This window comes from Rhinolophus hipposideros (genome assembly GCF_964194185.1).
Source record: "Rhinolophus hipposideros genome assembly, chromosome: 9".
NCBI classification, from domain to species: Eukaryota; Metazoa; Chordata; class Mammalia; order Chiroptera; family Rhinolophidae; genus Rhinolophus; species Rhinolophus hipposideros.
In genome coordinates this window covers 56,231,646-56,257,120 of record NC_138055.1, presented here as the reverse complement: position 1 = coordinate 56,257,120, position 25,475 = coordinate 56,231,646, and the positions used below count along the sequence as shown (strand labels likewise).

General features: G+C 48.1%; 2 protein-coding genes across 9 annotated transcripts in view; both read left to right on the top strand.

The window, feature by feature from the left end:
- The first annotated feature begins 608 nt into the window (after positions 1-608).
- ATP5F1B (ATP synthase F1 subunit beta) lies at positions 609-6,148 on the top strand. Its single transcript, XM_081059842.1, has 10 exons — positions 609-845; positions 1,332-1,514; positions 1,757-1,931; positions 2,484-2,605; positions 2,848-3,032; positions 3,563-3,721; positions 3,817-3,939; positions 4,456-4,668; positions 5,091-5,292; positions 5,896-6,148. Exons 1-10 carry the CDS (start codon positions 719-721, stop codon positions 5,991-5,993), a joined length of 1,587 nt encoding a protein of 528 aa, XP_080915968.1. The 5' UTR covers positions 609-718; the 3' UTR covers positions 5,994-6,148.
- Positions 6,149-7,641: 1,493 nt separating this feature from the next.
- BAZ2A (bromodomain adjacent to zinc finger domain 2A) overlaps positions 7,642-25,475 on the top strand; it is a 32,376-nt gene continuing 14,542 nt past the window's right edge. For 2 of the 8 annotated variants that reach the window (XM_081059353.1, XM_081059352.1), the window contains exons 1-5: positions 7,687-7,847; positions 21,215-21,352; positions 22,917-23,510; positions 24,375-24,560; positions 25,165-25,383. In XM_081059353.1, coding sequence (XP_080915479.1) covers positions 7,844-7,847; positions 21,215-21,352; positions 22,917-23,510; positions 24,375-24,560; positions 25,165-25,383 — 1,141 coding nt within the window. In that variant the 5' untranslated portion in view covers positions 7,687-7,843. Of the gene's footprint in view, positions 7,848-9,071; positions 9,118-12,601; positions 12,687-13,133; positions 13,322-13,624; positions 13,738-18,953; positions 19,049-21,214; positions 21,353-22,916; positions 23,745-24,374; positions 24,561-25,164; positions 25,384-25,475 lie in introns of those variants that run through there. The other 6 variants (XM_081059354.1, XM_081059359.1, XM_081059358.1 and 3 more) reach the window with 6 other exon arrangements.

The window sequence follows — 25,475 nt, the reverse complement described above, 5'->3', positions numbered from 1 at the left end:
TATACTAACCAGGACCCACTACACTTTATTGCATTGTTTCCTCATCTGTTTTTCTTAAAAAGGAGGTCCTAAATCTTATTTATCTTTGACTTAATGCCTAGTACACATCTGTTAAATGACTGGTGACATTAGTTTCTTTCATTGTACAGCTTTAAGTGATAATGATTCGGTCTGGATTCCTGACCTGCAGAGCTGTCTGTAAGCTTTCAATCTCACGACTGCAAAAGAAAAATCGTGTTTACTCTATTGAAGGCTTCGGACTTCGCCAAGGTCACCGTCAGTGGTGCTTCACGACGTTACCACTTCCTAAAGCCCGCCCCTGAGACTGTCACCAAGTTCGAGGTCCTATCTGAGGAGAGAGCCCAAGGACAGCCAGACAGCCCACGTGTTTCCCAACCGGAACTCAGACCCTTTTCCTAAACGTAGTTCCGCCAAGTACTGTCTCCAACTGACATCCCTGTTGTCCAATTATGTTTCGAGGCTCTGAGGGTTGCACCTAGCTTAATAATGTCCAATAAGAAAAAGGAATTTGGATTAGCACCATTTTGACCAATGGTTGAGAACATGGGAGATTATTAACCCATAGGAGCAGCGCTAAGAATGATGAGCAGAAAACTCATCCAATGGACGTACCTACTGCAGAGTAGGTCTCGCCCCATCGGCCGGGGAGTTGGCGGCCGCCGGGGCTGCTGCGTTCAGTCTGCACCCGGGCTCCGCCATGTTGGGTATTGTGGGTCGTGTGGCCGCAGCCTCGGCCTCCGGGGCCTTGCGCGGACTCAACTCTTCAACGCCGATACCCCAAGCTCAGCTTTTACTGCGGGCTGCCCCGGCAGCGCTCCAGCCTGGTAAGTGCTTTTTTTCTAGGAGCCGGGTTCGTTTCTGCCGCTCCATGACCTTGAGGTGGGGGCCGATTGTCCCTCCGGCCTAAGGTATCTCTGGTGCTAGTAGGACGCCAGGGCCAGCGCCCTGCCCTCTAACGGCTGCAGAACGAGAATGGTTCACCCACGGAAGCTTTCCTCAGTCTCATTCCGTCTCATTTTGGAAAAGGGGGGTGCAGTGTGACAGAAAAGTGCGGGCAGGTGCAGTGACCTTCCCATCGAAACGGGGGGGGGGTCACCGTGCTCTCGAATATTGCGATTTCGTGCACGAGCATGGGAAGATTGTGCAGGCGCTTTCTCAGTTCCTGCGCGGCCCTGTCTCTGGACACGCCTTCCCTACGAGCGGAAGGAGGCTGGGCCTGGGCTGAATTCACCAGTCCTTACGGGTTAAGTCGGAGTTTCCGATGACCTTTAACTCATGACCCCAGCTTCTTTATCGCTTTTGTCTGTTAGCCAGAGAGTATGCCGCCCAAACATCTCCTTCGCCAAAGGCGGGCACCGCCACTGGGCGCATCGTGGCAGTCATCGGTGCAGTGGTGGACGTCCAGTTCGATGAAGGACTGCCACCCATCCTAAATGCCCTGGAAGTGCAAGGCAGGGAGACCAGGCTGGTGTTGGAGGTGGCCCAGCATTTGGGTAAGTAGAATTTGTTACGAATAGTAAAGAGTTTGTGTAGCCTAAATATCCCCCAACCAGGCTGTCTTCCTTCTGTGATGATTTTATCAAAATGACTTTCGTTCTTCTGAGTTTGCTGAAGCCGCATTTAGGTACTGAGAAGGAATCTTGGTTGACTTAAGTGTTTCATGCCACCTACACTTCGGTAAATGTCATGAAGTCAGCTTGGCTTTATGTGTCACTGAAGTGCCTTTATGTGACAGGTGAAAGCACAGTAAGGACCATTGCCATGGATGGTACAGAAGGCTTGGTTAGAGGCCAGAAAGTCTTGGATTCTGGTGCACCAATCAAAATTCCTGTTGGTCCTGAGACCTTGGGCAGAATTATGAATGTCATTGGAGAACCTATTGATGAGAGAGGCCCCATTAAAACCAAACAGTAAGTGTCCCTCTTGCTGCATCTAGACACAAAAGGAACTTTTTCTTGCAGTGTTATACGTTAAGGCGACACCTTTTAGTACAGCAGAATTGTCTGGAAGAGAATACTCAAAATGCTGATACATTCAATTATTAAAACCACACAATGCAGTTTCTTCTGAGAAAAAATTAAAGATGCAAAAATTCTGATTGCGAAAGATCTGTTACTTAGAACCCAAGTTCATTATTATTTGAGTTTTAATTCCATAATAATGAACTGTGGGGTTTCCAGAACTTGCAGATCTTGTGTTTCTTATTGCTATGTGAAGACGTTACTGAGTCAGTAAAAGCAAAATGTTTGTGCCAGTTAAAAGTGTCAGGGAATGGGATTATTGCTTCCCAAAATAATGAAATCCCCTTTGTTGCAGAATGTTTGGCTAGATGCCAGAGGACAACTTGTTTAGAATGTTATATAAGAGGAGATGAGACTATGAGTAAAGGGTTAGGTTAGACTTGAGAATTGAAAGGAACCTTTTTAACAAGATGAGTAGACACTGATCTTCTGCCTTTGCAGATTTGCTCCTATTCATGCTGAGGCTCCTGAATTCGTGGAGATGAGTGTTGAGCAAGAAATTCTGGTTACTGGTATCAAGGTTGTGGATCTTCTGGCTCCTTATGCCAAGGGTGGCAAAATTGGTATGTTAGTAGTGGGTACATATTTTTCAAACCTACTGTGGGAACTAAAAATCCTACCATGTTATGAGTGGGAACTGAGCTCTATTCCTCACTGATGAGTAGCTTCTGACTTTCGTTCTTCTGAGTTTGCTGAAGCCAGATGCCATTCCTGAAAAGGGAAAAGATGCAAAGAAACTTTTTTTTAAGTTTGCTTATTTGGGAACACAGAACTCTTAACTATTTTTTTTCCCAACCTCTCCCAGGGCTCTTTGGAGGTGCTGGAGTGGGGAAGACTGTACTGATTATGGAGTTAATCAACAATGTCGCCAAGGCCCATGGTGGTTACTCTGTGTTTGCTGGTGTCGGTGAGAGAACCCGGGAGGGCAATGACTTATATCATGAAATGATTGAGTCTGGTGTTATCAACTTAAAAGATGCTACCTCCAAGGTGAGCACTGAACTGATGGTTCTCCGCATAGTAGGTATGCCAGGAAATTGTTGCAGTTGACTGCATTGCTAGCTGAAGCCATCGTTTGTTTTTTTGTTTTAGTGTCCCAGGACATACAAAAGAAACTCCTGTCAGTCTTTCCCCCCCAATTTCTAATACACTAATGCACAGTTTCTTTCCTTTGACATTAGATTACATTTCCAGACATGGTAGACAGTCCCATCATTTGAAAGCTAATTTTGGGGAGAGTTGGAGGTGGTTCATATGTCTCAGATAACCCTATTTTGTACCTTTCATTTAGAGTTTATTTCCTTCCCACTACCTTAGTAATTTACAGAATTTTACCTCAGTAATACAAGAAATTATCTCTTGTGTTGTTTTGAACTGCATCTCTAACAGGGAAATGAAATTCGCAAACAAAAATGTTCACATCTAAGGAGGGTGTTTTCAGTTTTGCTAATTGGGGGACCTTGGGGGTGTGGCTGCCATTCTCCTCTGCCAGGTTTTCCCATTGTGCATGATTACTGCAGGTCGCACTGGTGTACGGTCAAATGAACGAACCACCTGGTGCTCGTGCCCGAGTAGCTCTGACTGGACTGACTGTGGCTGAATACTTCAGAGACCAAGAAGGTCAGGATGTACTGCTGTTTATCGATAACATCTTTCGGTTCACTCAGGCTGGCTCAGAGGTAAGAGAAAGCTTGAGAGGACCTGGTTCATTTGACCAGATGAGGCTAAACACCAAAGACCTTTTGCATATAATTTTTTTCTTTTTTCTATTTAGGTGTCTGCTTTATTGGGCAGAATCCCCTCTGCTGTGGGCTATCAGCCTACCCTGGCCACTGACATGGGTACCATGCAGGAAAGAATCACCACCACCAAGAAGGGATCTATCACCTCTGTACAGGTAAGAACAACTAAATGGCTGAAGGTCTAATTTAGATCACAAACTACTAGTTTCCAGCCTGCGGGACATCAGGAGCTACATGGAAATCGAGCATTAAATATGTATTGCACTAACCTGCAAATTTTTGAACATTTATAGATGGTATATATAGTAAAATTATCTAAAAAGGTGTCTAAATTTTGTAGCAACTTGCATGATTCATTACCCTAGTGAACCACTGTAGTGTGATACGAGGCTTTTTGTTTTTAACACTAAAAGTGGGTATCACTACAACAGAGTTAAAATGTAGAATGAAGAACAAAAGGAATGACAATGAAAATTCTTTCACCACAGCTTGGAGGGACCAAATAATCTATAAACTCACTCCGCAGCTATTAGGGCTGGTTAGAAGGTTCTTGAGGTGGACTTTGAATGCTAAGATACAGTGAAATAACGAGGAGAGGTCAGAAAAGGGGGTGGCTTAAATAGCATTACTTGGCTTCCTGTTGCTCCCCATGGATTCTTGACTCGTCTTAGGCTATCTACGTGCCTGCTGATGACTTGACTGACCCTGCCCCTGCCACTACCTTTGCCCATTTGGATGCTACCACTGTGTTGTCCCGTGCTATTGCTGAATTGGGCATCTATCCAGCTGTGGATCCTCTAGACTCCACCTCTCGCATCATGGATCCCAACATTGTTGGTGCTGAGCATTATGATGTTGCCCGTGGGGTACAAAAGATCCTACAGGTATGTATTATTGGCAGGTGAGATTAGTGTCTGTAAAATCCTACAGAGGGAATTTGGGGATTACATTAGGACCAGATCTTTTCTGATCGCTTGTGTGGTTTGCTTTGGAGCAAGGAAAGATGAGACCAGCAGATGTGAATGAGGTCTCTTGCGTTTCCAGGTACATAGTCTTTGGAATCCAGTTTTATTTAACAGCACCAGACTCGTAGGGAGAAGAAACTGATCTTAACTGAGGGCCTCGTGATCACCCAAATATGTAACCTTCCCCCCACTAACTTGTTTCACTTATAAAGTGAGATAAAGTGCTAAAAGGCTTTCTACAAAGCTCGGTGTGAATGTAAGGTGATAATTAACCCTTAGTTTTGTGTCCAAATTAAAGGAATATGAATATTTACTTGGGGCTCTCTTATTTTTTCTCATAGGACTACAAATCTCTCCAGGACATCATTGCCATCCTGGGTATGGATGAACTTTCTGAGGAAGACAAGTTGACTGTGTCCCGTGCACGGAAAATACAGCGTTTCTTGTCTCAGCCATTCCAGGTTGCTGAGGTCTTCACAGGTCATATGGGAAAGCTGGTACCCCTAAAGGAGACTATCAAAGGATTCCAGCAGATTTTGGCAGGTGAGATTTTGAGTATAATGCTGAACATAAAATGGCAGAGAAGCTGAAATCTCTTGAATGCTTGCTGTGCTATGTTCCCATTCTAGCAGCCCTCAAGCGATATATAATTGTGCCTAATAACATAATTTTAAATAAAAAATAAGATATTTCCCCGTCACTTTGCTTTGGAAATACTCTATTCTGAGAGTGACATACGTATTACTTGATTCTTGTCAGCCAATGCTTAACTGCTTTCAGTGCTAGCTACGCTTCTAAGTGAATTACAAGATCCTTAAAAGGAAGGTATTATCTTGTTTCACAAATTAGGGGACTTGAAGCACAGAAAAGTTTAAAATAACCATTCCCAGTATCAGCCAAAGTAAAGTAGAGAGCAAGAATTTGGACCCAGGTTTATGTGGCTCTGGGCCATTTGTTCTTAACCCATACTGTATCGTGTCTTGTAAACTGGATTTGTGAGGGAAATTTATTAAGAAAAGACTTCTTAGATGATGTGAATTCATCACATTCTGACTGGTAGCCTCAAGTGGTTAGGTATGTACACCCTGTAGAAAGTTGATAGCCCTCCACTTCTCAACCAGTTGGGTTTTTTTTTTCCCCATATAGGTGAATATGACCATCTCCCAGAACAGGCCTTCTATATGGTGGGACCCATTGAAGAAGCTGTGGCAAAAGCTGATAAACTGGCTGAAGAGCATTCATGAGGGATCCCAGCACTCATCCCTCCAAGCAGTCCCTCTCCTTGTCCCTAATCCAAAAATCTGTTTTCTCTGTAGGGCATATGAGAGCCTTGATTGAAGACATTCTGTTCTGTGTGAAGCGTATTTAAGGTTTCCAATAAAATGTACATCCCTCAGAATCTGTCTATTTTTCTTGGTCCTAACAACACAGCCAACACTAAAGTTTTTACCAGTAATTTTAGAGTGGCCACAAGAAACAGCACAGGGTAGGCCACATGTTTGAAATAGGTCATCAAAAAAGAAAGGCCATTATTTTGCATTGATGGACAACTGTGGATCTTATTAGAAGAGCATATTGGGGGAAATGGATTGGGTTTAGAAAGGGGTGGTTCTAAGACAAGGCAGGGGGTAATCAGTGAAATGAATTTTTAGGAAGTGGTGATGGGTGTTGTGAAGGATTACTACTAATCTCTGCAAAAGTTGAGTCAAAAGGGTGCCCTCTGTCTTACTCTACATTTTTTTCAGAAAGTATTCTGTCTCCTGATTTATATTTTGGGCAAGCCTAGACTTGTATGTTTGTGATTGAGGCAATGAAGGGTATAAAATGCCATGAGGCCTATCCTGAACTCTGCTAAGGTCGCTTACCAAAGTTGAGGAAAGACTGTAAACGGGAATAGCAATTTTCAGGGTTGCTGGGCTTGGGTGTCTGAACTATAATAATAGAATTAGATCATTTCCCCGTCGTTTTAGCCCACTAAAAGGTGCAGAGTTAGAAAGTACTCAAAAAGTACACCCGTTTCGGTTTAAAACAAGTGCCTATTACAGTGCAAGGTCAGATTTGGTGTCTGAAGTTTTCTAGGTCCAGACCTATCTCCCACTTCCCTCTGGTGGTAGAACTGGAGACTGCAAGAACTGATCTCACCATTTTAAAATCCAAGAAGGCCATTTGCTGGGATGTTGTTCTTAGCTAATGACTGTTTACAAACCAGCTGGGGCTTTTGTCCAGAGGAGTCTGCATCTATAAGCTCCACCCCTGAGGCATTCAAGTTGGGCAGAAGCAGGGTGGGGACAAACAACCCAATTCAGAGGCCCCTGGGGGCTGAAGGTTGGGGAGGGGCCTTGGGAGAGGCGCCAAGGGTGGAGTAGGGGCCTCTAAGTTTCCTCCCATCTGCCTATGACGTCCTTGGCACCAGTCTCTCCTATGTCGGGATCCGGACGGAAGGTGGAGCCCCTGAGCCGCCTGTGCCCGGTTTGCTCCCAGAAAAACCTGGATTTGGGGGAATGTTGAGTTTTGGAGGTGGGGGCACTTCCTCTAGGTCCTGACTCTGGAGTGAGTAAGAAGCAGGTTCAGAAGCCCCAAGGGTATGGACCAGCCCTTTCTGCTTTTGTTTTCCCATGTTACCCAGATGCAGACCTGGGAACTGTGATCCTAAAGGTCGATTGTATTCCTCCAACCCCGCCTCTCAGACATTTACGTCTCTCAGCATTTATCGAGAATCTTCTCCCTCTTACTAGCTGTAACTATTTATTTCCTTCCCCTTTTACCACTCTCTTCTACCACGCCACCGGAGTGTCAATACAGATCTAACCTTCCTCCATATTTCTCCTGGTTCTGCCCTGTCCTCGCCTCCTCCCTCTCCACCCAGAGAAAGCCCCGCCCTTCCCTCCTCCCTCTCCACCCCAGTCTGTCACACAGGGACATCACCCTACAGCAGTTCAGGCTGTGGTTCGCAGGAAGCATACATTGGCTTTTTGATTCGTGCTAGTTCCCAGCTCACAATTTGGGAGGATCTAACGCCAGCCTTCACGTGAAGGGGGAACCAAGGACAGTGAGTAGCTGGGTGGTCCCAGCCCTGGAGCTCTGCCAACCTGACATGGGTAAGTTTGAGGACCAGCCCCCGGGAGGGCCTGAGGGATGCCTGCCTCCCTCCCTGGCTGACTCAGCAGGGGTGGGGCCTAACCTTTGCTCTTTTGGGGGGTGAAGGAGGGGAAAAGAGATTATAGGGGTACAGGGCTCAGCCGGTGAGGCTCCCGACCTAAGGATCATGAGCATTGGCAAGATCTAGCTCCAAGGAAGAGCCTGAGAGTCAGCACCTAAGGTCGCGGCTCTTCCCCAACTCACACCACCCCCACCTCGCTCATTTAAGCTGCTGAGACTCAAGTAACATTTTACAGTACTCATTGTTGGCCTTCCCCCTAAAAGTAAAGCCCACTTTCGGTCGGCGTTGAAGGGTTTTTACGGTGCCTTTCCTCCTATTTTCTCCCACGCCTTTTAAGTCCCTGTCTTCTCTCCTCCCCCACCCTGACCCACAACCAGGTGGGGGCTGCACTGAGCAGCTGCTTCCTGTTGCCCCAGAGGTTGCTGCAAGGGTGGTGGTGGTTGGGGGGAAAAACTGAACCTGAATAAAGCTGCTTCTCACGGTCCCACATCAGCCTCACTAGGGCTGCTATTGGAGGCCCCCCTTGTTCCAGTCACTGAGAACACCGAGAGGCAGGATTGAGGTTGAAAGGCCTAGGTCTTTGCCCTCGTGGCTTCCTGATTCCACAGGCTTTTAAACTTGCGCAGTGTCGAGGCAAGGAGACTGTCGGGCCTTTCCACAGCCGCACGGATGGGGCCTTAGGAGCTGAAACTCAGGGAACCTGTTCACCTAGTAGGGCCTCTGTGCGTTACCCCAAACAGGCTCGGCCTTGAATTCCTTCTCCGGCATCTCCCAGTCCCCCTTGGAGTCTTGTGATCTCACTGCCTTCCCGGACCCGCTTTGTGAAAAGATCTTTGCCGGTGCCCCTGGAGCGCAGGCGGAGCCTTCCCAAGTTCTCATGTTGGGACCCACCACCATCCCCCACTTCACCGCAGAAGTTTCTGTCTCTTCCTGGGATCTGTTCTCTTCCTCCATCTGGGATCCTTCCTGGTTCTGGCCCCTAGGAGACGCCACCCGCTTTCCCCTCCCCCAGCGGATTCTTCGCGACAGCCCTACCCAAGCGCTCGTCTTTACCCGCGTCGCTCCTGCCCCTTTAAGTGCTATCCTCTCCCCCCCCCAACCCGCTCCACTGCCGCGGGCCCAGGGCTGGGGGAGGAGGCGTCGCCGCCGCCCGGCTCGGCCACCTGCGCCGCCGCCGCCGCCGCCGCCACCGCCCGGCCTCGCTCCAGGTGAGGCCCGGAACCCACGTCCGGTCCCGGAGTCCCCGGGCGGGCCGCCCCCGCGTCCCCCTGCCTCGGGATCCCGGCTCCCCGAGACCCAGGATCTGACCCTCCCCCTGCGGGAGCTGCCCTTCTCTCTCTCCCCCGCACTATCTACTCGCCCATTTCTCCCCTGTCCTCTGCGACCGGAATCCCGAGGCTTCTCACGCCTTTGGGCCATCCTTTCCCGGGTACCCCTCCAATTCTAGACCCAGGATCCCCCTTCCCCCAGCTCCTTCCTTGCCAGAAAAATCTCCCGCGGTCTGGGTTTCGCCTCCTCCCCTCTAGAACCAGCGCTTTCCCACGCCATCCTAACCTCCAATGGGAAGGGGAATAACCGCCACCCCAACTCCTCGACTTCCCCATAATAAGGGAGGTTGCGGGGCGGGTGGGGGGGCTTAGCATAGACTATAGTCACTTTCTGGCCACGCTCCACTTAGTCCTTCAAGTTCAACTAAGTCATATTTAAAGCTCTTCTGCAGCCATCACACCACACCACCTCTCCTCGAGTTTGGGGGGTCCAACTTCAGCACCTGCCAACCAGCCTAGGTGGAAAAGGCCCTCTTCTTGGGCCTGAAGTGGGTCAGTCCAGCCTAGGAACGCTCCTACCCCTGAGTCAGGGAATTGGGGTGGGGCGCACCCAGAATCTCTGGGCTTAAGGGGCAGTTGGGATGATAGTGGATGAGTGAGGGGCTGGGGCTAAGTCTCTAAGGGTGTTGGGGTGGTGGGCAAGGTGAGGGAAGCCCAGTCTTCTCTATTTAGATGCAAAGGCAATCCCCACCCATAAGGAAATTAGGGCTTTCTCCATCCTTCCTGAGACCACCATGGAGAAACTCACTGCTAAGTTTGAAACAGGGCTGTGCAGAATCTGAGGGGCACAAATCAATTTGGAGAGAAGAGGAGGGGTTATGGTCCTTTTGATGTGTTAATAGGAGGATCTAGCCATCCTGAAATATAGATGGGGAGGAGATTGCACTAAACTGGATTGATTGGTAGGGGGCATGTTAAAATGGTTACAGGGTTAAGGGCCATCTCCCTACTAGACCCTATTAACATTGTGAATCATTCAGACAGTGAGGGCAAGGGAGATCTTTAATAATTATCCTACCTCCATTGGGGAATTCCTCCTCCCTCCAAATCCACCTGCACCTTCAGCTCTGACCCTTCTCTTGTACTCTCACCTCCACCTCCAGAAATGAGGAGACAAGGTGTGTGGATTTGCTTCATACTCTTCTGAGTAATGTTCCTTGGGCTGGGAGGGAGCTGGGGGCAGGGAGAGGGTGCTCAGCAGTGATGTTTGGGTTTAAATTCCAGGAGTATCTGGAGGTGGCAGAGGAGGAAGGTAGAGGGATGCAAATGAATCCTCTTCTCCGGGCCTTTCTCTTTTCCCTCTCCCAGCCCCAGCCATCTGCCTCCAGAGCAGAGCCAGGCACTGTGGCAGCTGACCCCAGCGTCAGGGTGGTGCAGGAGGAACACGGGGAGGGTGAGAACGGGGGAGCAGGTGCTTATACCTCCCTCCTTTTTCTCTTCATTACCGGCCCACTGGCCTGGCTTGAGAGAGGTTCAGAGTATTCCCTAGGTACCCTTCTCATAAATTGCTGGGGGGAAAAAATGACCATTTACCCCTTCCCCTTTCTATTTGCTTCCTAGAGGGAGATATGGTGTGTGATTGGCTACATCTGATGGGATTGTGGAATGTTTGGGGACATATGGGGTCAGTCTGCCCTCTGTCGTCTGGATGGGGGGAGATGCACAGCTGCTGCCTGAGGTGGCTTCTGGCAAGACGTAAACACCCAGCTGTTGGGCATATTGACATCCCACCCTCATCCTTTCTCAAAGAGCAAGAGAGATCTCTGATTAGATGGGATGAGGAGTGGTCTCATTCAGGGGAAAAGGTGATTGTAGTCTTTCTGCATCAGATTGGAAACATAGATCTTGCCCCACTTTCTTTCCTAATTCCAGGTGGCACTCTCCTATCCAGCACCCCTCTTCCCAACCGCTCTTGGCTAGGGTAGTGCTAGGGGTTGCCCTGGAGACTAGGCCTGGGGCTCGGAAGAGGTGGGGGCAGTCAGTGGGGCGCACAGGAGTAACCGGCTCTTCCGGAGCGCAGTGGAGCCAGTGGGTGGGTGTGTGTGGGTGTGTAGTGGTGGAGGAAGGGGCGTGGCTACACCCGTCTGACTGGCGCAGGCTCCTCCCCTGCCTCAAGTCTCCGGCTGGCTTGCCCTATGATTGGGAGCGGGAGGTAGGAAGATTCTCCCTCATCCGCCCTGGAAAAAGAGAGGAAAAAAAAAAGATACCAGCTTTCTCCCTCGACCCTTTAACAAGCCAGTACCATGCCGTGAGCTCTCATCTTCGCCTACCTTTATTTTTATTTTGGGGATTCGGGGTGGTGGCGGCGGACATTCCTTAGCGTAAGTTTACTGGATCCCCGCTTTCTCCAGAAGGAAGGACCCCTCTCCCCTAAGTGTGACCCCTATTTACGCAGGAACTTGAGGTCGGAGGCTGTTGGAGGGTCTTTTTATTTTTTTCTCTTAACGTGACCTATAAACCTGCTACTTAGGGAGAAGAAAAGGGTTTTGATTTCTACCTGTCTACTCCCTTCCCCCTGGTAGTCTGCTTATCTCAGGAGAGAGAGAGAAACCCTCCCAAGTCCTCTTAGACTCCTCTCTCTCTCTGGCCCACACACTTTTGAGACTTTGCTGAAACTCACTTCCTTCTTAGCCTCTCTGAGCCATTTGTAGTGGAGAGTAGAGTCTCTATAACTCAGGAAGAGCCCACTCTGTGGAGTAAGGAAATCCAATCTAGACTGATGTGTTTGCCCATGCCCTGTCCCCACCCACTTTTCAGATCTCCTTCCTCTCCAGACCACCAGAGGAAAAGGTATTTCTTGACCCCTCAACCTGCCAGAGTTTCAACATCCTCCCCATATTCCTCTTCCAGAATATTCAGTCTGAGTTTTGCACAGTTTAGGCAATTGTTTGTAACACTGCATCTAATTGAATTGAATGGGAATTACTTTGAAGCCTGCAAAGCCTGTTGAGTTGCAAGGAAAGAAAACTTGGCTTCTAGTCACATTTCATCTACTGTTTGATCTTGAACAAGTTGATTAACCTCCCTAGGCCTTAATATTTTTATCTGCCAAATGAGAAGGTTGAACTAGAAATTCTGTAAATTCTAACAGCATATATGACCTGTTCTTCATCCTGGGGCCCTGCAATAGACATGTTAGATAATAGCCAAATTCTTGTCCTGTGCTAGACTTTTCTCATCAAGTTTCACACAGTTATCGAGCCCTATCAGAAAAAGGACTGAAACTGTAGAATAGATGGACATTTGGGGCATCTTAATTGCTGGTTAGTTTCCTGCTCATCCCGTGCTTCTCTGACCAGGTGTAGGCTAGACTCAGGTCTTCCCTGTCTGGTCCCATGGCCGAGCTTCCTTTTCCTATGCACAGGAATCTTCCCGACCCCCATGGCCCTGCAGATGTCGCCAGGAAAGTGGTGATCCAGGCAGGACCAGGCTGCCCCTACGAGACAGAGGTAAGTGGGCAGCGGACGCAGCAAGCTCTTCCCTTTCTCCACCTCTACCAGGACTGAACTTTGCTGACTAACCTTTCCGCTTCTACACTTCCACTTTTCCACTACTCAGCCTGGGAAATAACTGCCCCCGAAATTATCTCTCACCGTCCCCCCCTTCCCCCCCATTAGGGAAGTGGCACATGCCTTGGTCCTAGAACTGTGGTCTTTTGGTTAACCTTGGGACCATGGCACGCCTTTCAGTTTGTTCAGTGTGCAGCGGGACTACTGGCCCTGAGACGCAGTGCAGAGGGAGCTGCCGGGTAGACTAGGGAGATACCGCGGCGCTAGGACCCAGAACCGGGTCGGGGAAGGTAGACTGTCAGGCACTAGGACCCGGTGGCGGAGGCCGCGGAGGGCGGCTCTCTGTCGACCGCAGCTTCCCCGCCCCCTTCGGCTTGGGCTCACTCCTCCCCCGCCGGCCATGTTGGCTCCGCTCGGGCCCCGCGGTTGAGCCGCGTCCCCCCTCCCCCCTCCCGGACCCCAAACCCCCTCCCCCGCGGTCCCCTCCCCTCCTGGCGCCCGGAGCGCGGCCATGTGAACCGTCTGTCCCCCGGGGAGAGACAAGCCCCGAGCCAGGCTGGACGCCGCCGCCTCAGGTCTGTTGGGTCTGTGGCGGGGGGCCTGAGGGGAGGGAACCCCGTTTCCATCCGTGGCTTCCCTCAGGGAACACAGGCTCCGGAGCCGCCTGGAGCCTCGCCTGGGGCGAGAAGCTGACTGGAGCTGATTTCCAGTTAGGCTCCAGCCCCGGGCGGGGGTCTCCCTGCCCGAGAGGCTGGGTGGACAAGGGGGCTGGCGGGTCCGCTCAAGACCCGGGATGGGGCGGCGGGGGCGGGAGGAGCCGTGGAGGCTCCCGGCGACGGCGGCGACGGCGGCGACGACGACGAGGACGAGGACGAGGAGGCGCAGAAGCCGCCTGGCTGTGGGCGATGACTCCTGTGGCGGACTCGGGGTGGAATCCCCGGGAGGGGCTCCCCGTCCCCGGGTGGGGGTGGGGATTGCCCGAGTGCGGAGGGTGGGTGAGGGGGTTCCCTGGGCGGGTGAGCACCGGTTTGTGGGGCGTGGGGCGTGTTGGCAGCGGCAAGTGGACGGTGGAAGGGGTTTGCGGGGTCTCCGGGTGTCCGTCGGGGGCGAGTGCCTGTGTGTGTGCGTTTTCCTGACCGTGACCCGCCGGAGAGGGCCTTGCCTGAGCGGTGGTGTGCGGGGCTCGGGGCCCTCGAGTCCGTGGAGGATGCCCCGCGGCAGGACGGAGATTGATGGGGCTGAGGCGGAGGCGCCGGGGGTTCGCCGGGTGTGGGGACTGAAGGGAAGAATAATGAGGGATTCCTTTCCAAGGGGATCCCTCGCTCAGGGGATCCCCACTTCCGCGGCGGAAAAGATCCTTCTGCATCATCCCTTTCTTTCCCGATGTTACCAGTTTTCAGGGAAAGGCAATGCCCGTAGCGATTCTTTGTAGGATTTACTGGAGTGAGAGATTCGTGTCCTTCGGGGGGCGACGGGGGGGATCGCTTCCACCCCCGTCTGTGCACAAATAGCCCCTCCCCCAAGCCTCCCGCAGGAAGTGGCCGGGAAATGGCAGCTGTGCGTGTGCTGCTGCGTCTCTTGTTGTTTTGAAATGTCCATTTTAATCAGATTTGCTTTCATTTTCTGAGGCCTTCTGGGCAAGCTCGGATCCTGCCAGCCATGTGGTCTGGGTCTTTTCGTTCAACTTTTTTCTTTTTTTGTAAACTTAAATTTGTCAACTGGAAGTAGTCACTCGCTGCAGTTGACGCACTGATCCCGATTCCCTTCTCCAGAGCATCTCTGTCTCCGTCTTGATCTTTATTTTCCCTTGAGCTAGAGGTCGCGGAGAAGCACATTTAGCCAGGCACCCACCAGCAGGGCTACACTTTGAATGTGAGGGATGCAGATTCCCACGGGAGAGAAAACTGCCAGGAGGGCTTGGGGTCTTTCGCGGCAGGAGAGTGGCTTTTAAAAATCCTGCTGAATCTTAAGTGTGACAGTTTCTGTACTGCAGAGCACCTGAGCAAGTGAACTTGTGAGGTGAAGAAGGGTAGGTTGTGAGAGGTGGAAGAAGACGGGGGGAATGGGGAAAATTTACCGGTGAATGGGGTTTGTGTGTTGGGGAAGGGACTGACTGGCAGAGGGCGCGTGGGAGGGCGTGTTTCCCACAGGTGACTCTAGCGTAAGGCTAGTCCCTGTGGGAAGCCTGTTAGTTACAAAGTGCTGAAGAGTTTACCTTCTGCAGAACCAACTAATTAGGAGAGTTAGCTATCTTGTGATTTACTCTTCAGCCCATAAAAGACAGCTTATTACCTTCCTTGGAGAGTGGTGAGCTTTGGCTCTGTTCTGTGCAAATGTCCCGTGTCCAGATGTTCTCTTTTCCCCACCTAATAATTCCAGGAGGATTTCTATTACAGCCTACAGTGACGGACTGTATGTACTATGTCCCCAGGCACTTTGTTAGACACGGGGTTTGGTGAAGAGTTGGCCACAGGATTTTATGTTTTGAGAGAGGAGGTATTAAGATATTTGGACTACCCTGAAAACTGCTGAAACCTGACATGTAAATAAGCTTTTCAGTATTTTCCAGCCACAAACTTCCCACCTGAATTGTAGAAGGCCCGATGTGAATAGATAGACATATGTAATTATGTGACAGCAGCAGCAGCATTTTTAAGATAGCATTATTGCTCTTTTCACTGGGGCTGTTGGGGTTGATTCCTGGAAACAGCACAAACAAGTCCAATGTCATTGTCCTTTTCCTTGCCCCACTGCTAGACTGGGTGGTGTGAGTTGCTTTCTTTTTTTTCCTTCTTTTAGGTAGGGCGCAGCTCACAGTGGCCCATGTGGGGACCGAACCGGCAACCTTGGTGTTATCAGCACCACGCTCTAACCTACTGAGCTAACCGGCCACTCCCTTGAGTTGCTTTCTGACAGGGTTGATGTGATACTGATTTTAAGTCCCCCTTTCTTCAGCCTTTGTTTATCTAAATTGGGACCTGACAGAATAGTAAATTGATTTTCCCTGTTGGGGCTTAAACGTGAAGGAAAGAGAAAGACCACTCTTTTCTTTGGACTCTTTAAAAGAAATAGAAGTTGATTTTGAGAAACTGGATACTGACTTCATGTGATACATGATCAGAAAGCTGAGTGAAACAAACCTTTCATAGCTTTGTAAAATGGATGCATTTTTCTAGCAGAGAAGTGGATTTCTTAATATTGACCTTTTTTTCTTTTTTCTTTTCTTTCCTCTCTAAAGGAAAATATTTGAGGTATAGAGAGAACTATGTGGGCTGACCTCAGAGCCAGTAAGAAATCTAGAATGCCCTGAGAGGCTCATCTTGCAGTCTTGTGGTTCTGGAATCAGGTGTTGCCAAGAGAGAAGCAAAGCTTGTTAGGGTTACTGACTGACTGTGTCTTGCTGCTGTTGACCTTTCTGATCACCTCTGAAGACGTCTGCTATATTCTTTTACTGTTAAAATAGTGTGGAATTTAGTCCGGTAACTGCTGTGATGTTTGACCTTGTGTGAGATGTGTTCAGTGAGCCCAAGTTTTTACGCGAAGTACAAAACTAGGACATAGAGTGAAGTATAAAACTCTAGGGGTATTTCCTGGGGCAAATAATCTTCCTGATTTGTTTCTTGGGATATGAATGCTCTCGGATACCGCATAGCCCAAGATTAATACTTTATCAGCACTGTTACAGATGGGTCAGAAAGACCATTTGTCACCAGCTTGTCTGTCTGCATAATTTTGAAATTTATGAAATTTTGCAAAACAAAAAGCTTTGAGGAGCTGTGGAGTTTGTCGTTGGGTCACTGGCAATGAGAGTAGAATTGTGTTATGTTACTGGGTGTTTTATCCTACTAGTTATAAAGAATAAGATAATCAGTACAATGTAATCTTACTAAAAATTCATTAAAAAACTAAAACATGAGGGTTCTTAAGGGACAGGCGGTCTCACTGCTCTTGGTCTCCTGGAATTGGACTCTATAACCTGCCTCACCAAAAGGGAACCTTAACCTACCTTCTCAGCTCAGGATTTTTCCAGAGGAGCATGTATCTTAAAGGAAAGGTGAAGTCCTTAACTGTTAGAGCTGAATTTCTGAGAAATAATCAGAGAGAGCCGAAAGAGGGAGATAACCTTGTTACAACCTCTAGAGCGTGGTTTTTAGTGTCCTGCAATTTCAGAGGCATTTCCAGTTCTCTGACCATGAAGTGACCAAAGCTGTGGCAGAAAACCCGGCCTAGATTGTTATATGGCTCCTTTATTCAGCCAACAAATATTTTAAAACCTATTCCCTGTCTTAAATCAAGCAGAACATTTTACTAATTTAGAGCTTAAATTTATTGCCTTTTTATATTCTCGGTACTTCTCTGTTTCCTTGCCTTATTTTCTGCAGGGTACAACTGTCTAAAATAAGTCAAGATTTGGGGCCTCTCTTTCCTCTATAAGTTATCTCTGTAAAGAATAAAGCTGAATTTTTTGGTTCTCTGAGAATAGGAGCAAAAACCACAACCTTTGTTGGATAAGTAAGCTGGTAGTGATAGAAAAGATACACTCACTCATTTGTTCAATCTATGGGTCCAACAAATAATGTATTTTCTTTCGTTCTTTTATGTACTTAGCACTAAATTAGGTGCTGGAGATACAGTGGTAGAACATGATATCTGATTGATGCTGTAGAACTTAATATAGTTTAGAACCAATAAGGACAGAACAGTCTTCTTTGTGTTCTCCTGAGCAACCTGGACATGGCAGTTGTCTTTGAGTAGCCTCCCCTTGGTATGATCTTCCTTCTTTCATCATCTTCCTCCTGCCTTTCTCTCCTGACTAGGAAACGGAGTTAAGGAAAAGAGATTTTGAGAGAACGAGCCTCAGTCAGTATGTGCTGGAGTCTGAGTCAGAGTTTGAAGGGAAGATTGTCACCAGGGCTGTCAGAGTGGCCTGTGCTGACTGGGGAAGAAGGCATGTCAATTTTGTGGCTTGTCACTTGGAACTCTGTGTTGGTAAGGGAAGCCAGCTTAGCCAGGGGCCGGGCAAGGGGTTTTAGATATAAAAGTCAAAGCATCCTTGCTTGCAGCATCAGGAGCTAGGAGTAGTGAACACTTTTGGAACTTCCCTAGGAATGGGGTAGGAATGGGGAATGGGGCGGCTTTGTATTAGAGCATGATTTGTCAGCCTTGGCACTCTTGGTATCTTGAGCTAGATGATTCTTTGTTGTGGCGGGCTGTCTTGTGTATTGCACGATCATTAGGAGCATTGCTAGCCTTCTACTTACTAGATGCCAGTAGCATATACCTTTTGTCATTACTAAATGTCCCTTCAGGGGGCAAAGTCACCCCTGGTTGGGAACCACTGTATTAGAGTATGGTGGGGTGAATCCAGAGATGTATAGAGTTGAGAAATATTCTTCATAACATTCACGATTACAGAGCTAAGACATAGTGGTATGATTTATTTACTATACAGCAAAATTTGCATTTGCTGTTTAGTACAGATAAACATTTGAAATCTCCCCCCCCCCCTAAAAAAAAAAAGATTTAGGAACATATTTGTGGGATTTTGGTATACTGTATGGGGAGAACCAAAGAGCTTTAGGTACTGCCGAAGTGTCTAGCTCAGTGTTGGTAATGTGTCTTGTCTTTCTGTAGGTAGCTTCAGAGGTCTGAGTGTTAGGATTGGTCACGGTACCTGCAAGTCTTAAAATCTATGCTACTTATTTCAACACTTTGTGCTTTGTCAGCCTTTTTCTGTTAAAACCATGTCACAGGTCCACAGAGTAGTAATTCTTCCATTTTCAATTGAGAGAAAAGCAGCCCATTTGGCCATGTGGCAGTGGCTTTACTGCTTCAAGCTTAAGGGGCACTGTCTCTTAACTCTTACAAATGGAGCAGAGAGGCTCTTAAGAGATCCATTTACATACTACTGAGACTGGGCTGTGTGCTGGCCTGATTGTACTTCCTGGTCATGAGAACTGTCTGCTATTCTGGGGGTTGGGCACTGACTGATTTCTTTTTTCATTTGGCCAAAATCCTATTAGTTCAAAGGGAGACACTCCTTTGCTTTACTGGTGTCCTTACTAGTTCTAGATGGGAGGGCATAATTTACCTTCAGGCTTCATTGTTGTGCAAAGCATCTTGAATAGGAAGGTAAAATGAAATAACCTTGGGTTTATTGCTGAGAGGACCTGTTCACATTTTCTTTGCATCTCCATCCTGGGATCCCATATTTAAGTGACATCTGAAATCAAGAGTCAAGTTGCCTAAAAGGAAGTCTGGCTGGGAAGATCATCCCTCGTTATATGTTGTCTTCCATGCTGGTATTACTTTAAATTATATTTTGACGTTTTGGACCTGATTATCTTTTTGAAAACTAAACAGTCTTTACTCTTTTTGTCTGATAATAATAACGTGTATCGAGTGCTGGGTATCAGACACTATGCTAGGTTCTTTATATAAATTTTCTTATTTAATCCTTACAAGCTCTGGAGGTGGGTACTAAAATTCTTACTAATAATGAAAAACAGGCTCAGCAACGTTAAGTGATTTTTCCAAGGTCACACAGCTAGTGATAGTAGAGCTGGGATTTGAACCTAGAGCCCACTGTTGTGCTGATCTCACTGCACAGCACAAAGAGCATTTTGTGTTTCCAGGAAGCCTCTTCTAAATGAAGTGATTGTGGGCCTGATGACCCTTCAGAAGAGGTTAGTGGGGAAACAGACTTCAGGCACTAGATAACTTCCCATTCCTTTTCCTTATCTGATTTCTATGAGCCATCCATTTATCCTTATTAGTATAAAATGTATGAGACAGGAAATGCTGTGCTTTCCCAGGGTAGCAGAGAGGAGAAGGTCACTGGTTTCCTCGTGGACAAATAGAAAGTGGAAAAATGAGCTGTGATCTATCATTGAGCGAGAGGATACAGACCGGTGCACATAGGAGAGGGGGTGTGCGTGCGGCTGTGCATAAAACTGGGGGGGGGGGCAGATGAGATTGGCTCTTCAGGCAGAGCATTTCTGGGACTTCTGAAATTAATTATGCGGTGTCCTCTGCTCTGTCATATAGACTTTGGAAGGAACCTAACCTAGAGAATTAGGGAATGAACTTTACTCCTTGATGTCTTTCATTTCAGAAGGATCACTAATCCCATGATGCTTATTTTTCAGATCCCTTCTAAGGAGTGGCCCTTAATTATAGGGAAATCCTGGCGGGAACCCTGAGGTCTTTCCATGTAGACCCAGTTTCTTCATTGATGTACAGCAGGTTTAGGTTTGCTGCTTGTTTTAGAATGAAGATGGAAAAATAAGTCAATCCTAAAAATTTATTTCCCTTAAATCAACAAAATAGAAATTGCTTTTATTTTTTAAAATTTCAGATAAAATTGACGAAGGTAGAGATAATTATGTATTGAGCCTGGAAAATCCTAGAGTTGTCATGCTATATACTATGCAGGGTTCATATTTCATGCTCAAAATTATATTAAATTCACATACCTAATAGTGTCTAATTTGCATTATCTAGCATATTCAGGATCATGACTCTTGCAAACCTTGAGCACTGGTCGTATATGTTCTTAACCAATTTATTCATTCTTTAAAAAGCTTTACTTCTGGTACTTTTAAAAAAGAGGTTATTTAAAACATCACCTAGGTCAGCTTATTGCCTCCTCTTGGGAGCTTGATAAAGAAATCTTTCTACCTGAATTCTTCTGCCCTTTTAAAAACATAGTAACCCAAAGAGTTGCTTTTTCTGTATCAAAACAGATCGTATCAAATTAGCACGCCGTTGTATGTCATAAGTATCTGTTTGTCATGCCAGACTTTACCAATAATTCTGACTTATGCTTCCTATCTTTCTTCCCTCTTTCTCTATCAACGATAAATTTATTCTTGGGTTTATTGCTGGGAGAAACTGTTCACATTTTCTTTGCATTCTCATACTATAATCCCTTTACTAATGTAACAATGTTTTCTTCAGATGTCTAGGGCTATGAATAGGATGCTGTGGAAATTGTTTAACTCAGGTATAATAATAAAACAAAGCAGGGTATATGTCAGATGTTCTTTTTTTGCCAATAGCCCCATTTCCGTGGCTTCCTCATAAAGATGGCTTTGAGAACATTCTGTGCAACTTTGGCCTTACCTTGATGGGAAAAAAAAAATAAAAGAATGGAGAATGTAACATAGATGGGTAACTTCGGGTGCAAGTTAAGAGGGTGGGACTCATACGGGGGAAGACTCCTACAGGTTTGTATCTTGGTTTTTCTCACTAACTCTCTACAAGGCTGACTTTAAAAGACTATTTCTATAGGTCATTGCCCAGGTTAGGAGTATATTTCCTCCTCTTTTTTTCAACTTCCACCCTAGTACTTAGGTAGAAGGGTGAGTAGATTGAGGGGAGGGGGCATTCCCTGTAGAAAATTTGAGGTGACATAGTCTTGTTTAACCGCCAGTATTTTTTTCCCCCCTCTCTCTTCCCTCCTACAGAAATGGAGGCAAACGACCATTTTAACTTTACTGGCCTTCCCCCTGCACCTGCTGCCTCAGGACTGAAACCCTCTCCCTCCTCAGGGGAGGGCCTCTACACTAACGGGTCTCCCATGAACTTCCCCCAGCAAGGGAAAAGTGAGTGAGGGCCACGTGGCCTGGGGAGGGAGTGGGCATCATTCCTTTAGAGCAGTTCGATGGGGACAAGATTTGGCTCCCCTCTGGGTTAGCTACCTCACCACAGCTCTGTGCCAGGTGGGGAGGGAGGAAGTGAATCCTTAGAACTTGAGCTGCTGGAGAGAAACCAAGCTTCTAAGAACAAGTGCTAGGGGTTTATGGAAGCAACACTTTTAGTCTTGACTTAAGGTTGGAAGGTATTAGAAAAACATACTGGCCTTTTCATCTTAGCCTGTTCTGTCAGCTCTGTCCCTTGGCTATTGCCAGAGAGTGGGGAGGTGGCTACGGAGGCTGATAACCAGGTTGAACCCATGAGGGAGAGAGATAAAGGGCCAGCCCTCTGAGAAGCTGTTTTTAGAAGTTAGAGAAGGCCCCCCTAGGACTGAGGGTGGAGGAGTTGGGTGAAGGTTGGGATGTGCTTGCCTTTTAGTTTGTGCAGTACAAAGAGGGCAGACGCCTGAAGTGCCGGTGCCACCTCCTGTCCTGGAGGACGGAAGTAGGGACAGGGAGGATTAATGCTTACCCAGTTCCCCAGAAAGAAACGTCTATAATTCTGGACAGATGTGTTGCTGCCAGGATCAGGCCTTTTCCTAGATTTGGCTTATCAGTTGCCTTGTACCGTGGCTCTGCCAGGTACCTCTCTAATCTTGCCTGGGTTTCAGGTACTTTATGCTTGGAAGCAGAGAGAAGCCCAGATGCTTCTCTCCTTCCTTGCAGCAGAAAACTACTGCCACAGGCTTATATCTCCCACTTCCTATCCTCCACAAGGGATACAGATAGATTAGAAGCTCCTTTATTTCACTGGAAGACCCCCTCCCCTCCAGCTTCCTTAGATCTTGGTTCCTTTTATCTTGTCCTCCAGTCTAGAGGTTGCCATTGGTGTTGAGAACTGAAGTCTGCAGTACTGGTCACGCAGCGATTTCCCCCTCCCCTGCATATTACTCTCCAGTGCTGATGGGGAGGGGCCGAGCCCAGCCTTCTGAGCTGCGATGTTGCTGCTGTGTGACTGCAAATTCTATTCTTAGCCCGGCACAAAGTGCTCAGTCTGCATGTGCCACTGAGGTGGAGGCTGTCCCTTCTGGTGCCACTGTGGGGCCAAACAGGCCCTGGGGCAAGGGGGGCCTGGTGAATTCAGTCATGCCACTCCAAGGGAAGAATTCCTCTAGGGAGTAAGGATGGGGAAGAATGCAAGTCACTGTAGGGAGTCTGCAAACAGCTTTATTTAAACACAAAATAAAAAGCCCTGAGTCTCAGCAGCAGCCAGCCTTGCTGGTCACCCCTGTGGTAGACCAGGAGAGCACCCAGCCCCCTACTCAGCAGCCTTCAGCAGCAGTTGCTAAGCTTACATCCAGGAGCATCTGGGTTGGGTGTTCCCTGGAGACCAGAAAGCTATAAATATAGCAGAGGGGGAATCCCCCTCCCCTTCACCTTCCCTTTTTCTAGTCAGTGCTATTCCTTTGATAGAGTCAGGAGAGTTACTTGCATGCATATCTGTAACTGACCCTTTTCCTTCCCTCTCTGCCAGGTTTGAATGGGGATGTGAATGTTAATGGCTTATCTACTGTATCTCACACTACTACTTCAGGGATTTTGAACTCTGTTCCCCACTCCTCCAGCACCTCACACCTCCATCACCCCAACGTGGCCTACGACTGTCTCTGGAACTACTCCCAGTACCCATCTGCCAATCCTGGCGGCAACCTCAAGGACCCACCCCTTCTGTCCCAGTTCTCGGGAGGACAATACCCACTCAACGGCATCCTTGGGGGCACACGGCAACCTTCGTCCCCAAGTCACAACACTAACCTTCGGGCTGGGAGCCAAGAGTTTTGGGCCAACGGTACCCAGAGTCCCATGGGGCTTAACTTCGACTCACAGGAACTGTATGATTCCTTTCCTGACCAGAATTTTGAGGTGATGCCCAATGGACCCCCTAGTTTTTTCACCTCTCCACAGACTTCTCCCATGTTGGGATCCAGCATCCAGACCTTTGCACCCTCCCAGGAGGTAGGCAGTGGTATCCATCCTGATGAGGCGACAGAAAAGGAGCTGACTTCAGTAGTGGCAGAGAATGGCACTGGCTTGGTAGGCAGCCTGGAGCTCGAAGAGGAGCAGCCAGGTATGACTGGGGGCCTGGGAGCTGGGTCGGGAGAAGGCAAACGGGGCTGTGGGGGCAGTGGCTTTTTGAGGTGAGGAAAACTTGTCTTTCCAGCTCTCTGCAGTGGAGGCTGATTTGCATGTTGGTGATTAGCAGAGCCAAATGGCTGGTGTTTTTGTGGCAGCAGCACCAGCTCGCGAGTGGGAGTACAAATTATTTCAAGCTCATGCAGAGCTGCTGGCCTGGAGAGGGCAGGTGGGCGAGCCCGAAACAGCCCCAATAGACACCCTGCATCAAGAAAGCCTTCTTCCAAAATATAGAAAGTAGTTGGGGCATTAGCAGGGGGCATAGGGGCCAATTTGACTTGACTATGGCAGGGCCAGGCTGGCTGCTAAAGTGAACTGAGCCCTGGTAGTGACTGGCACGTGCAGGAGGGAAGGAAGCAGGCGGAGCACACATTGCTTGTCTACTCGGTTTCCTGTTGTTGTTGTTCGCATTGGTACATATGACCATCCCTCTGATCTTTTCCCTCAAAATAGACAAATGGCTTAGTTTGCTATTGATTCCAAGTACAGGGGTGACCACCCTATAAAATCACAGGATGTTTTCTTTATTTACCACCTGTTCCCACTGAAATGGGGAACTAGTGAGAACACGATGAGATTCTTGTCTTAGACACTACGCTCCTTTCCTCTATTTTTACCTGGTGTAGGACTTCTAGTATATCTCTGTTCACTCAGAGTATCTTGATATGATCAGTACAAAACATGGAACTGGCTTCCGTAAATGTTGAAAGAGTGACCATACCTCTAGCCTGCCTATGGTAGTTAATGAGCCAGGTGAAGGCGCTGATTTCGACTTTTGCCCGCTCCGGGTATTTTCTAGAACTGAAGATGTGTGGCTACAATGGCGCCATCCCTTCTGTGGAATCATTACACCAGGAAGTCGCAGTCTTGGTCCCGGACCCCGCAGTGAGCTGCTTAGATGACCCTTCACATCTTCCTGACCAACTGGAAGACACTCCGATCCTCAGTGAGGTCTCTTTGGAGCCCTTCAACACCCTGGCACCAGGTAGGCTTGGAGGCTGGCTCCCTTCAACTTGCCCATGCAGAGAACAGCCAGCTCCTGCCACCAAGAAGAGAGAGTAAACTAGGGAAAGGATTCAGGAATCTGGGACATTGAGGCCTCCAGATAATCCTGTGAGACCACAGTCTTATGCCACTGGCCTGACGGGGCCAACTGCACTCTGAGCTCAATTGGTTCATTTCCCAGGTTCTCTCCCAAGGTTCCTTTTGGCCAAGAGCCCTGGGCTTTAATAATTCACTGGATAGGGACTTATTACCACACAGTTGGGCTATTTGGGTTCTCACTAACTAGAAAGAAGGCATTTGCTCGTGAACAGCTACCTTTTACCCCACTGAAATAAAGGCCTATTTTATGATAGATGCTAAAATTTTGCATTGGTCTGTGGGTTGTTACAGGGCCAGTGCTTTTCCCTTCATTTCCACTTCAAACTTTTACGACCCCTATGGCTTGGTGACTTTACTCTTTCAGGAAGAAGGCTGTAAAATTTCCGTAATAGTAGAAAGAGCCTTCACACGGTCGGAACTAGAATTGGATGTATTCAGACCAGTATTTCTTAAATCTTGTTTTCTGTTTCTTCCACCGCATGAAGAGCCAGTGAGTGGAGGACTGTATGGTATAGACGACGCGGAGCTGATGGGCGCAGAGGACAAGCTACCTCTCGAGGACAGCCCTGTGATCTCTGCCCTTGATTGCCCTTCCCTTAATAACGCCACGGCCTTCAGTCTCCTGGCAGATGACAGCCAGACTTCAGCCTCTATTTTTGCCAGCCCCACCTCTCCACCTGTCCTTGGGGAATCTGTCCTGCAAGGTAAGTGAGGAAGTCCTTGACCTGGGAAAAGGTGAGAGAACATGTTCCTTAGTTAGGCCCTTAGGGGTCGGAAATCTGGGAGCACCTTGCTG

Bases quoted from the DNA above. Each gene is read 5' to 3' on its own strand.
- ATP5F1B (XM_081059842.1), top strand. From the start codon at position 719: ATGTTGGGTATTGTGGGTCGTGTGGCCGCAGCCTCGGCCTCCGGGGCC. The intron at 2,606-2,847 runs GTATGTTAGTAG...AACCTCTCCCAG, and splicing joins TGCCAAGGGTGGCAAAATTG to GGCTCTTTGGAGGTGCTGGA. The intron at 3,940-4,455 runs GTAAGAACAACT...GACTCGTCTTAG, and splicing joins GATCTATCACCTCTGTACAG to GCTATCTACGTGCCTGCTGA.